This window comes from Fragaria vesca, linkage group LG4, assembly GCF_000184155.1.
Source record: "Fragaria vesca subsp. vesca linkage group LG4, FraVesHawaii_1.0, whole genome shotgun sequence".
NCBI lineage: Eukaryota > Viridiplantae > Streptophyta > Magnoliopsida > Rosales > Rosaceae > Fragaria > Fragaria vesca.
The window spans coordinates 6,813,794-6,827,598 of NC_020494.1; the positions used below are offsets into that span (position 1 = coordinate 6,813,794).

The 13,805-nt window shown below is 39.0% G+C and overlaps 2 protein-coding genes and 1 non-coding gene across 6 annotated transcripts; 1 reads left to right on the forward strand and 2 right to left on the reverse strand.

The window, feature by feature from the left end:
• The first annotated feature begins 204 nt into the window (after positions 1-204).
• LOC101295223 lies at positions 205-3,495 on the forward strand. Its single transcript, XM_004297960.1, has 5 exons — positions 205-290; positions 364-439; positions 1,644-1,887; positions 3,110-3,238; positions 3,374-3,495. The coding sequence occupies exons 1-5, from the start codon at positions 205-207 to the stop codon at positions 3,493-3,495; spliced, it is 657 nt and encodes a 218-aa protein (XP_004298008.1).
• A 94-nt stretch (positions 3,496-3,589) lies between these two features.
• On the reverse strand, positions 3,590-5,762 carry LOC101300238. 4 transcript variants are annotated; one of them, XR_184446.1, is made up of 3 exons: positions 5,432-5,762; positions 5,159-5,257; positions 3,590-5,067 (listed from the first exon to the last, which is right to left on the reverse strand). It is a non-coding gene; the product is annotated as an uncharacterized LOC101300238 (transcript). The 4 variants fall into 4 exon arrangements; XR_184447.1 differs by having other exon boundaries at positions 5,159-5,321; positions 5,432-5,724; XR_184448.1 differs by having other exon boundaries at positions 5,159-5,274; positions 5,432-5,561.
• A 6,427-nt stretch (positions 5,763-12,189) lies between these two features.
• On the reverse strand, positions 12,190-12,942 carry LOC101295513. Its single transcript, XM_004297961.1, has one exon. It carries the CDS (start codon positions 12,940-12,942, stop codon positions 12,190-12,192), a length of 753 nt encoding a protein of 250 aa, XP_004298009.1.
• Between the last annotated feature and the right edge of the window lie 863 nt (positions 12,943-13,805).

A 13,805-nucleotide genomic window follows, 5' to 3' on the forward strand; every position in this document is an offset into this window, starting at 1 on the left:
TTGAGAATAGACGGCCGAGATCTCTTTATGGGGTAATATTAGCAGAGGTTTATTAGGAGAGGATCCGGATCCAAGTATTAGAGGTTTAGGGTTGAAAAAGTTTCAAAACCTGGCGCCTCCAATGGCGCGAAAAACTTCACCTTTTTCCGAAACAAAACCAAAAACAGAAACAGAAGATAGATAGTTTGGTAGTGGAGAGCAGGAATGAGCTCCAAGAAAACTCCGGTTGGGTTTAGGGTTTTGGGGCAGCGCTCGCTTCCTTGTTCATTCTCTTGTCGCAATAAAATCCCGTAAGTATCGATAAACCCAAAAACCCAGATTTAATTCGATCCAAGATGTAATCTTTTTCGCATTTTGAATTAGTGCCAAGGTCGCAGAAGATAATGAGGGCTCGCTCGAGAGGCTCAACCACAATTCTGCAACACCCAAGACAGTAAAGGTACACAACCCATCTCCTGATCCCTATTACGAGCTTTATTTCCTATATATTGCTTGGATGATGTGTTTTGAGTCAATGGCCAAAGGATTCTATGGAATTTGGAGTGTGCTGCTAAACATGTTTAATCTGAGGTGGAATTAATTGACGTCTTATTGGGAACTTGACAAGCTTATGTGGCCATATCCAGAATGGTGGTTTTTATTCTGTAAGCTTATTGGTTTCAAGAGAGGAAGATTCATGTGTAGGTCAGCTTTTAGTGTATGTAAAGTTATTAGCATACTGATCCAAATCTCGTTGCGTCGTTGATAGAGTGTGTAATGCAAATTATGAATTTCTAGCAACTGTTATTCGAAGGACTTGATTACTATTCCTTTAAAATCCAAGTCCTCCTCTATTGATGGAGGGTAGCAACCCCTAATTCCTGAGGTGATCATATCATATTCTGATGGGGTTAGGAATGTGTTAGTTAAAATGCTGGTATTTCTTGTAATGCAAGAGATCCTAGTTGTATGGTGGTTGGTGGAATGACAAAAGAAATTTCTGCTCTTTTGCTGATGCTTGTGAGGGGTTCACTAGGACCAAGTCAAAGGGTTTTCAGAGTGTAGTGGTGGAGACTGACTCAGAGATTTTGTGTGAAGTTGTTTCAAAAAGCTTGTGTCAGTAATCAGGAAATCTACCCTCTTATCTGGGATCATGCTCATCGGGAACACTTTGCAGTTTAGATGGAATTGTGTGTGAAGAAAGCTAGCAATGTGATGGATTGGCGTGCTCTTTTGCAAGCTAAAATAAGGATGAAATGTAAAACTTGGGTTCAGCACCCTCCATTTCCATTGGTTTGTTTTTCAGAAATGAAATTCCTGTTCTTCATGATATTTGATAAGAATTGGGAGTGATGGCTTCTGTTAAAGATTCTGGTTGTTTGCTTGTTTGAATGCTTTACTCATGTGCTGTTTTTCTTTGGCTGGAGTGCCTCAGTTTCTGTGGTTTTGAATGAACCTTCCGTTGGCCAAAAAAAACCAAGAAGAACATAAGTCATGTATTAAACATGTACTGATGATGGAACTTAACCAGATAATTGAACTTTTGGAACTTAAAGTTAATTTTTCTGGAGGTATTAAGCTATTTGGTTGAGCATGATGAATAAGAACAAAGACATTCTTCTATTTTAGACTTTGGACTTCAATGAAAGTATTTTAATTCTCAGGTGAAGTCGCAGCCATTTTCATCATTATTGGGTCTGAAAGTTCCAAATGGGTCCAGTGATGAACAAATTGAGGCCAAGAAAGGAGGGGTAGCAGAGCAGATTTCTGTAGCATTGGCATTTGAAAACTTTAAGCATACCGACATAGGAAAAGGGCAGTCTATAGTTTCACTAAGTGCTGGTGAAGTAGAGTGTTCTGACCAAGATGACTTACAAGAATTAAGAAAAAGGAGAAACCCTTGTGAAGGTTTGCCATCCTATCTATTCTGAGAATAAAATAGACTTCTGTTGCTGATTCCTCTAGTTGTTTTTGGGGAAAGAGGTATAACTGCAAACTGAATGTTTTCTTTATTTTGCAATGACGTACAGAAAGATTATTATAACAACCCAATTCTAAAAAGTAAAATGACAGTTCTCAGGATAGGGTTGTCGTGTGCAGAATGTTATGTTGCTGAAATTCAAGAATCACGATTCAGTTTCCTTTACAGTTTGCATGTTCTTTGTGTAGAATGAAGAATATTAAATATTATATTGGGCCTGTCTTCTGTATTATCAATATTTAAATTTAGTTTAGCTTGACAAGGAAGATTTCCAGTTGTTTATGTCTTTAGTAGGTTTTATGCCTTTGAGCACACACTAACATGCAATATGGTTTACAATTGTGCTATGTGATTGTTTGTGCTACTGCTAATCAATTCTTAAACAAGTGAAATTCGGAACTGAAAGGAATGTCAATTTTGTTTGAGAAATGTAGTTATAGTGTGTCGAGTGCAGTCTTTAGATGAGGTTGAAGCAATATCTGATTATGTCGGTTAGATGCATGTCTGACTCTAGTTAAGATGTCTTAATAGGCTTGAGTAGAACTAAATTGTAGACAGGTCTAGTTTCTCCATGTTGGTATGACACTGAGAGTGCATGTAACATTATTGTGCCTTCCATTATGCAGTGTCATAAGTTTATTCAGAAATTGCTAGGAAGTTGTAGGCTAATGAGAGAACTCATAGAAGTGTATTAGAATTGTTTCTGCTTATTATATGTGATATGCTTTAGCTGAAATTAGCACTTGGGTGTTGTGAACAACAAATGGACTGCAGTGGAGAGTGCATGCAACATTGGTATACTTTTGCTTATTCCAATGAATACACAGTATCGTACAATATTGCTAAAAACTTTTAGACTTATGAGAGGAGGTAGAATACTGTGTTAAAATCTAGTTCAAGGGAAACACGAAATATGGACAAATGAGTTAAAGACATCATCTTTTGGTTGTGGTTTTATATGTCTACTTGGTGTGTGCACCACAATATGTATCACTTGATGTTGTAAGCTTCTTGTGTAAGCTCAACTCAAACAACCTATCTTTTTTTTACACTTTTATCATATTTTCTTTCTTGCTCAATCACTTGTGTCTTTGGTTTATAAGTCTGACCTCCCTTACCCTCCTGCTCTTTCAAATGACAACTATTTAGATGGGGATGACAAACACACTGTGAGAAAGTATTTTGCAGTTCTTGGAGGTGATCCAAAACACAAACTGAAAAAGAGAAGGGCCGAGAGTCTCATAAGCCCAGTGAAACCAGGACATGTTTATGATCACTGTAAGTCTGCTCTTTCGTTGGTCATGACTGGTGTCGGGTATTTTTTTTTTTTTTTTTTTTTCTATCACTATTTTCTTCCGTTTTGTGTCTATTAAGTTTATAACTGTTTCTCATTTTGCTGCTTTCTGGTAGCAGATGAAAATGGTTGTGGGTGGTGGGACGGTAATATGGAGGGTATTGACAATGAAGAAGTTGGTGTCAATGAGGTGTGGGAAGGAGTAGGCTCAACCACATTGGGAGGAATAGAGTGGCATTGAATCATTGATCTTTAATGCACAGATCTGTTTATTAAGAGCAAGAGATGTTGATATCAGTCTCTTAAATGTCATGTGTAGTTTATAAGTCACTTTAACATGAAGAGTGTGTCTTTGGAAGGCTTATCTTGAATTCTTGATTCAGAATTTAGTTTAGTACGTAACTTTGAAGTGACAAGAGCTCTTTTGTTTTCGATGAATGCTACTCTGTGTTCTATTGAGTTGTCTTGTTTATGCACTCTGAGAGAACTAAATAGATAAGCAAGTAAGCAACAATGCTGAGAATTGAAAGTTTCAGTAATTAGAATCAGTTTTACCATTTACATGCTTCCTACACGCAAGAAGAGCTTGCAGAAGTTGAGGGTGGATCCACATCATCAACCACAGGCGGTGGCTTTGCTCAGTCGCTCCTGTCGACTGGAATTGGACAAGTCCATGTTGGAGGACGATGGCGAAGCATGTCAAGTGACTATACGTACAACAACTAGGCTCCACCGCTATTTTCTTTTCTATTTGGAAACCCTGTCGACCTATCCCATTACAAAATACTACTCTATCCACTAATATATCAAACTCTGTCATTAATCGAATGTTTTGGAAACTAATACCATGGGGATAGAATAATAGAATAATATCCATGTTTTGCATGAAGGAGGCAGGCATCCGGTGCCGGTTAATCAAACAAATAAGATACCAATTCTTATGAAACACAAATCAGCTTTAGGTGTATAGTGCATCTGACACAAATAATTAACAAGTACAATAATAAAAATTTTAATGAGGTAGATCAAAATTATAAATTTATGTAACCTTTTCAAAGATCTTATATTAAATATTAAGATGACAAGATATGGTAAACTTTGATGCAATTAAAAGTGGTAACGAGATATGTAGAATGCAGACATAGAAAGTCTTGATTGAAGAAGATTGGGGGATGGAGAAGTGATGTATAGGAAATGTAGAAGGTTTAGTAGCAATCGTCTAGAAGAGTGGGACACATAGAATGGTTACTATATTGAATTGATTGGATCAACGATCATCATGGTTAGTGGTAATCTGTTTCATTGTATCAAGAATTCATGGCCTCCTCAGGAGTATATCCCCAGGAACACTTTGCAATTGGTACGCACGCTCCCTTCTTCTTCCTTCATGCTCTTCAACAATCTAATTCATACATAAAGATCAAAACTTTGAATCAAAAAATCAAAACTTTACTTCCTGGTATTGAATTTACCATGTCTGCAGGGGAGTTCACTTTACTAGGTAGATTAAATCATTCTCTTGACTGATCAAAACTGAGCATAGTTAACACTCAATTCATTTACTGCAATGTATCAAAATGATCATCTACTACAAGGATTCTTTGGCTGCTGTTTCATGGTGTTGATTAGAATGTGGGAACATGTCAGACTGTCTTCGTAATGCATTTGCATATCTGTTTGTTTATGTTACCATTCTTTGGTTTTGGTGTGTGTCATATCTATTCATGCGAATTCTTTGTTCAGTTGTCCAACTGACTCGTTTTCCTCTCCTTCTCTAGTTTGACTTTGATAGTGCTGCCCCACCAGAACAAGCCTGGAGGAGGAAGTTAAACAGCCATGCTAACATTCTTAAAGAGTTTAGTATCACATTTAGGGAAGCAATCAAAATGATTTTTCTTACTTACATTTTGTCTCGTGGAGTCCATGATATCCTGGTGTTTGGAGTTTCTTCAGTTTTTACCTGGTATTGTTGGTACCCTGCATTGGTTTTCTCTCTCTGATTCCTGGAAATTTTGGAATTCTAGGTTAGGTTAGGTGAACGCTTGTGGTCATACGTCAGAGAAGAGGCTTCCCATGGAAGGGTAAGTCAACCCAACACAAAAGATGAAACAGTTAGAAATCCCTAAACTAAAAACCATAGAAGTTTCAATTGATCGAGATAAACTAGGGACATTTACCTTAGCTAGACTACGGTGAAAAGGTTCTTCGTATGAGGATATGAGTTTTGAGAAGACGGATCAGATGCCTTGGGATCTCTCGGCCGCCCTTGGAACTCGCCGAACTCACTATCGGAGATTGAATTCGAAACCGTAAGAATGAAATCCAAGGGAGGTTGGACGATGGTCTAAGGGCTAAGGCTCGCCGATAGCTTCGTTGTCGTCATGGTCTCCGACGAGGTAGAGAGAGCAGATGTGGGTTGAGAGAGAACGATGTGGGTTGAGACTTGAGAGAGAGAAAAAGACGAGGTTGTGGGTGAGCATATGTTTTTTGTTTTGGTCTTGTGAATACGTCGAGAGAGGTGAGGCCGTGGGTTACCTAGCTGCTAGGTTTTTTGTTTTTTGTTTTTTTTTTCTGAGTGTTGGGGAAGTTTTAGTTTGGGCTGAAATGTTGGGGAGAGGGTTTCGGCATGTTGATGTTTAAGACAAGCGGTAATTTGGTTTCATTCATTTTGGCAGCTAATCACGTATCGTATGATATCCGAAATTTGAGGTTTTGACATTCCCTCCGTTAGATTTCGTGTTTCCCCTACAAGTTTGGGGTTGAATTGCGAGGAGATGTCAGAGGAAAATGATGGGAATAGGGTTTTGTTGAAAATACATACACTCACACCACAGTTTTTTAACAAATCGTGGTATCACTCTTACATGTTGAACACCATTCAGTGTGGGATACCTGGTACTCAAATTTTTACACTTTCACACGACGATATTTTAGAAAACTGATATCTAAAAAGTTAAAAATCAATCATACAACGGGTTATCATTATATGTCGTCTGATAGGCGTTGTTTAAAACGGTTTTTGTGGTAGTGTGCGGAGAATATTCTCAGCATTCCCTGCCCCGACAAGTATTTTCTCAGCATTTCAAATGCTCTTCTGTGGGTGGTTTACGCCGTACTTTCTGGGGAGAATCTGTTCATCATTTTTTGTGAGATTGCCCATCTTTTTATGGAGATCGGAGTTCTGTTTGCAATCACTAAGGTCAAGGTCAATGTTGAACATGAAATTGTAAGCCCTCGATTCTCTCCTCATTTCAATGTAGTTTTGTTTAATTATCTGATTTCAGTTTTTCTATTTTTTCAGAATCCTGATATTGCTTCTAGCATACTAAGCATAGTAGGCATACTACTATTGGCGTTGATTGTGCCTCTGATGGCAGCAGTTAGTTCATTTGGCCATTTTGAGCCAAGAGTTGAGTTTTTTTGGTTCATTGCTTTTCTCACAAGCATACTTCTTCACGTTTGGCCGGATTCGTGGATTGTAAGTGTGAATTTTAGATCGATTGTGTATACCGGTACCTCTATTGTTTGGATTCCAGACTAATTGTATTCTTTTGCAGAGAATGATGTGGCAAGAAGATCCAGCACTAGACATGATTTCACAGATGGATTATGCTATCAGTTTGGCTTCCTGCTTTCTATGGATCACTTATGGTATTCTTGAGCGTGATGTTTATATTTCCTTGCCAAACTTTGCTAGAGTTGTGGTCGCCGGTGTTGAGCTGCTTGTTAGTTTTTTTTTTGGGTAGGAGCTGCTTGCTAGTTACAAGCATGAGAAAGAGTATTCTTGAGCGTGATCCGAACTTTGGTTCATCTACTTTTCACTATGAGATTAGACTATCCTATGTTAGGCATGAGAAAGTGTAGAACTTTGAGTCATCTACTTTTTATTGTTAGATTTGAGTCATTTGACTATCCTATGTTAGGCATGAGAAAGTGTAGATCTTTGACCCATCTATTTTTTACTGTGAGATGTTTGTGAACTCACTAGTAAGAGTCCCCGCGCACTGCTGCGGTCTTTTTTTGTTTGCAACTCGGTTTTCAGATTCATTTCATTACTTGGATTCCTTACTCCTATTCAGAGCTCGTCATATATTCAAAAATTTCCATAATCAAAGTTCTAAACAGCCAACGTAATAATCAGGCTTCTATATCTACAATTTTCAAGGAAATGGCCTACTAACCAACACTTTGGTTTGTATATTGGTTGCAACAATAGTAATTAGTCCTAACAAATACATATCATATTTCCAATCTCATTCAACAGTTTTACAATAGCTCTTCAGAACTTTCAAGTTCTCTGCTGCTGAAGTTTTACAATAGCTCTTAAGAGCTTTCAAGTCCTTTGCTGTGAGGTGATGGATTCCTACAAGTATACAAGGTGGATGCAGTATAGTGAATGAAAGAAAAGGGGATGTCGTTCTCACGAGGATATTAGTTCAACTTAAATTATGAAATATCTAAACTAACTACACTAAAACACACAAAACAAAATACACAAATTGACAAAGACGAACGCAATAACTCAAACTAAATTGTACTTATGATTTTTGGGGTTTTTGAAAAAGGTCTTATGCTAATGAAAAGTAACTTGTAAACAGAAACTAAAAGAGAGTAACTAAAATTAAAAAGAGTAAGAATACGATAATGATGATGATGATGATGAGCCTAGGGTGTCGAAATCAACCACAAGCAATTTTATCTACGGCTTGACACAACTAATGGATTTTTTTGTTTCTCTAGATAACAATCCTCGTATCTAAGTCTAGGTACGACACTTACATCTTAGTTTTCCCTAATAGTATGATCACTATGATGCTCTCCAGGTACGGCAGAGATTGTATATCTTCGTATGCAATCTATCTAGTTACGACATAAATTTAACACATAGGACTCATGATGTTTAGAAAACAAAGAATCATGCAAACTATTATTCTAGTTACGGCAACAATATAATTCACAATCCTTAATCTGTAGAAGCTAAGTAGAATTCTATTGCAGTTACGCCTCAAATTCAACTTCAGATAGCTAGATGCAAAGCCTAAAGGTCGCGAATCAATACACAAGCAACAAATCAAGCAGAGATTAAGAATTTATCAGAGAAGAAACTAATAATCCATCAATTAAGTATCAAAACATGTAGACAATCATTCTAGGGCTTCATCCTAGCCCTAGAGAAAGAGTTTAGCTACTCATGTTCAAAGCAAACATATTATGAGTTCTTAAAAACGTAAAGAAACTAATTGAATGGAGATGGCAGTAGAAGATGATGGATGGCAGCAGCTTCTTGGATGAAATTCTGATATGGATCCTCTCCCTTTTGTGCTTTATAAACCTCCTTTTATATGATGTCTTTTTCCTTGTTGCTTCAGGCTTTGGGAACTCTTTAATAACATAGCCCAAAAAGTCCAAGGAAAACATGAGTTGGACTCTCAAGAGGCCCATAATGCTATATTAATTTTGCCGGAATTTTGCTAAGTCATTCAGGTCTTAAAAACTCAAGCTCTTGGAAACATGTTGCAGATTCGCGCATACCGAACAACCTGTACTTAAACGGCCATATCTCCCTCTAGGAATATCAAAATCATGAACCGTAAAATTCTGTAGAAAGTAGACATCCAGGGCTTTTCGTGCATATAAGGCTCACTCTCTGGTTCTACCTGGATCAGTACAGTTAAATCCTCAAAGTTGGCTGTTCTGTCAAGACTGCTTCAGTTGTCAGGACTGCAAACGACCTTCAATCCTTTTTGCTTCTTTTCCTCATCTTTGCTCTTCAAACCTACAAACACACTAAACTAAGTAAATGGACTAAAAACAAGAAGAACTATACACAAATATCAAGATTAAAGGGCGTAAAAATATAGGAAAATACCAGCACATCATGAGGTTGACTGTGATTGTAACAAATACCAAATACATGGCTCAAATGAAACAATATAATGCGAAATCTGAAACCATAAAATCATCTCTTCAAATAAGTTCCAATAAGAGAAAATAAATGATGGTGTAACGAATGCAAGACGAAATGACTGAAGTTGCAAATACATTACACACAATACAATGAAGTACTGCATTTTTTTTTTGTCAACAATGAAGTCCTGCATTTCAACAATGAGTTTATTGAAGACTATATCTCATGGAGCAGATATTTTAGTATTTTACAAAGCTTCACATAAGAACCCATATCTGCCCTTATCATTCATACAACCATATGTAAACAAATATGTTACTTAGTAATATTGATACATACAGCAAGAGAGTAGTACCCACTTTGATGTTCCATGAAGTACAATAAACTGGTTCCACTTTTCCCAAATGAAACTGCAACTTCTGTATTATTACCCTAAAAATAACTTATGCTATACTGAAATCCCTTAAGCTGTATAAACCCTGACACAATAGCACATACCTTATGGCACAAGACTAAAAAGAAAATGAATATATGCACTATTATCTTAATTCTTAAGTAAGATAAAAATCACAGAGAAACGAAGACATGATGAAGTGAAAGTAAATTGAGAATAGAGAATCGTGAAAGATGTGTATCTCATTCATTGATAGGAGCCCTTTATATAGAGAATTACACATTACCAGTATGGTAAGGATATGAATACATAGATCTAGTCTAACTACATATCCTATTGGCATAAGGCAAAGGCACACATAAAGAATATCTAGAAAGATATGGAATATCCTAGAACACTCCCCCTTGTGCCGCGTATTGATATGTCAATGGTGCTAATCTGTTGCCTCGTCAAAAACCTCGTCAAGTCACAAAAACCCTGTGTGAGAAAAACTGAACCTTGATCGTAGGAGAAAAGGAGTACAACGCACCAGCCTACTTCATTGAGATGATACTCCCCTTGATGTGAACATTATTCAGAGAGATTTGATAGCCGACGCATGCCTATACTTTTCACATGTTTCTCAAAAGTAGACTTAGGTAAGGACTTAGTAAATAAGTCTGCTGCGTTTCCTTCGGAACTAACTTGGTTCACTTGAACGTTGAGAAACGCCTGTTGCTGTTGGTTGTAGTAGAACTTAGGTGAAATGTGCTTTGTATTATCACCCTTGATGTAACCTAACTTCATTTGCTCAATACAAGCTGCATTGTCCTCATAAATGCATGTAGGTCTATCAGTTGTAGAACTTAATCCACTAGTTCCTCTAATGTGCTTAATGATTGATCTCAACCAAACACATTCCCGAACAGCTTCATGCAAAGCTATAATCTCTGCATGATTTGAAGATGTTGCCACTAGTGTCTGCTTAGTAGACCTCCAAGATATCGCCGTATTCCCAATGGTGAAAACATAACCAGTTTGAGAACGTCCTTTATGAGGATCAGATAAATATCCGGTGTCGGCGAAACCCACCAACGTATTGTTGGGTGTCTCGGCATAGGACAAGGCGGCGGTGGCGTGCACGGCATTGGACTAGTGTCCAGCAGCCGTACCGGCGGCGTCCATGGCGGCAGTCCGGTCCCTTGGTGGATCGGTGCCGTGTCTTCCATGAGCCATAGGACCATCTTCTGTCCTTCTTGAATCAGCGAGCGGTTCCACGCCCAAGGATCATAGGGGAAGATCCAATCATTGTCGTCACAGATGATTTACAAGGCACTAACTCAAGATATAGTTGCCGGTTCCTTAGAATTGTGTGGGTTGATCCCCTATCTGCGAGGCACTCGATCTCTCCAAGAGACATACCTACAAAAGAGAGTAGATATATGAGTAAATAGGTCGATATCGAGCTATTTAGAAGGATTGAAAAAGCTAAAAGTAGCAACAATCCCGAGAGTGCTAAAAATTTCTCGCGCAGAATGACCTTTGCGCACTAAAACAGTCATAACTCCTTCGTTAAAATAGATATGGACGAACCGCAAAATGTTCTGAAAACTAGACTCGTAGAGCTTTCCAATGATATAAAGCCCACTGTCTAGTTCGTCCGGAGCTGTTCACAAAGCTTAAACGAAGTGACTGTCCAGGGAGGATAGATTACTGTTTTTTCGCAGATTTGACATTAGCAAAGTTTTTGAAGCTTGCTGGTGGCATGGAGACGAAAACTCAGCCACAGGGACGTGTTGATGATCAAAGAACCTAGGGGATTCGATGATGGTCCGGTTTTGTCAAGTCTCTAACGTCTTTTACAAGACGGCAATTGGAGTAATAGCGTAGAGGGAATCCAAAATCAAAAGCTTTCGGTAACTCCAAATTAAGTATGACCAGGCATGTCCGTGGAGGGTCGGTAGTGCGAGGCACACTTAAACCACTAGCTCCTTAATTTCGGACAATTCTAAGACATTATACTAACTTGGATGAGCCTAGTTGAACAATTGATGATGGAAAATCCGCTATAGGTAAAAGACTTGAACCGGAAAACACGTGAGTAACTCTCCTTGAGAGTCACGGCGCCATATGTCACCTCCTTTAAGGGAGAGACCGAAGACGGCGTTGATGTCATGTTTTCTAAGGTAGATGTAAATCAATTCGAACCATGTAGAGACAAGAAGAACCATGAAATAAACTTTCATTAATGCGCTGAAAAGAGTACATAAGGGTCTCAAAAAAAAATTGAGAAGAAAACTAAGCATGGCATGCGGACGATACCTTATTACATCATGACTTGAAAAAGGGAAAACAATCTAGCCGGTGACTTCAAAGTCAGGGGAATCTAAGTCAGAACATTGTCCATTAGGGTCAGCGACCTTGAAGGTAACATTATGTTCAACTCCATTGTTTTTAGTGGAATTGACTTCCATCAATTCCTTGTATTTCTTGTATGCGGCAACAACATTTGCAGGAGCGCGATAGCTTTTAGACCAGTGGTCCTTGGACCCACATCTGTTGCATTGACCATCAAAGGCAGAAGAAGAGCGAGCATGCTGCTTCCGAGGAGGAGCAGTGCCGCCCTTGGGGCCGGCGGCACCGGTGTCTCGACGCTATGAGTTGGTACGGCCACTAAAGCCGCTACCTTGTCCCCGAGAACTAGAGGCACGGTGGTGTTGATTCCCACGTGCATAAGGTTCATTCCTATGTTGATCCTTGCGTTTCGGAGCTTTCTTATTCCGGTTGCAATTGTAATTAGATTCCGGAATTTTTCGGATGCCTACAGGACGCAAATTATGCTGATCATTGATCATATTATTCTTTTCTTCCATAAGGAGTTGCGTCATTAAGCCGCTAAATGTAGTAATCCTCTTATTTGTGAACTCAAACCGATATTGGTTCATGAGGATCTTAGCAGCTGAAGGGAAGGTCGAGAAAGTCTTTTCAATCATGTCGGCATCACTTTTCTCGACTCCACATGAGCTTAGTTGAGCTTGTAGGCAAAGCATATCCCTGTTGAAGTCATCAACCTTCTTGTAATCCAAAAGTCGGATTTCATCCCAGCGAGCAATTAGTTCTGGGAGCAAGGTTGAGTGAATGTTGCCGAAACGTTCGGCAAGGGCATCCCACAGATCTTTTGGATCGTGCTTGGATTGATACTGCCTGCGCAGTGTGGGATCGATATGCTTACGAAGGAACATGAGTGCCTGAGATTTTGTTCTCTTGCTAGGCGGTTCCTGATCTGGATCGGGGAATATGGTCTCGGTCAGATCCTTAGCGATGAAGGTCTGTTCTATGTCCGAGACCCAACGATGGTACTCGGTACCATGGGCGTCGAGGACGTCAAATTCAATGCCTTTGTCCATCTGCATACAAGAGAGAACAAGTCGTATTAGTTTTCTGTTGGAGACCCTGAAAAAGGTACTCAAATACGATGCTTTTGGTTTGTCTCTCTAGGGTTGATCAAACACAACCCTAAATGTCCGGAGTCGATCAAACACGACTCGGAAAAACTTGTGTGAAGGTGATCAAACACACCTTCAAAATAGCAATAACCAAAGTTGATCAAACACAACTTTGGACCCGGGGAGGATAACCGGGATTTTTAAACCTGCAAAGACACCGTCCCAAGCATAGAATGGAGTAGAAGAAGAGGAGAAAACACTTTATCTCCCCCGAGGTTATTGAACTTTGAGGAGTTTTAAGGTTGTAAAGTAAACATACCGTAAAACTTGGATGCTTGATCGGACGAGAAGGAAGCAGTGGAGCGGATGGCCGGGGAGCGGCAGTCGTGGGCAACGGCGGCGACGGCAGCAGCGGCGGCGGCGGCCGAGGAAGGGCCGAGGGTTTTCGGCTTTTGGTTTTAGGGTTTGGGAAAAACTATTAGCTCAAGGATTTGAGCAAAGGGCTGATAACGTGATGAAGTGAAAGTAAATTGAGAATAGAGAATCGTGAAAGATGTGTATCTCATTCATTGATAGGAGCCCTTTATATAGGGAATTACACATTACCAGTATGGTAAGGATATGAATACATAGATCTAGTCTAACTACATATCCTATTGGCATAAGGCAAATGCACACATAAAGAATATCTAAAAAGATATGGAATATCCTAGAACAAGACAGAGATTTCTGAAATTTATTTATATTTTATGACCCATGTAACAACAGATTTGGGACTAATAAAAATGCATAAGAAATACATAACAGATTTCTCACCAAATGGT

Bases quoted from the DNA above. Each gene is read 5' to 3' on its own strand.
- LOC101295513 (XM_004297961.1), bottom strand. From the start codon at position 12,942: ATGGACAAAGGCATTGAATTTGACGTCCTCGACGCCCATGGTACCGAG.
- LOC101295223 (XM_004297960.1), top strand. From the start codon at position 205: ATGAGCTCCAAGAAAACTCCGGTTGGGTTTAGGGTTTTGGGGCAGCGC. The intron at 291-363 runs GTAAGTATCGAT...ATTTTGAATTAG, and splicing joins TCTTGTCGCAATAAAATCCC to TGCCAAGGTCGCAGAAGATA. The intron at 3,239-3,373 runs GTAAGTCTGCTC...TTCTGGTAGCAG, and splicing joins AGGACATGTTTATGATCACT to ATGAAAATGGTTGTGGGTGG.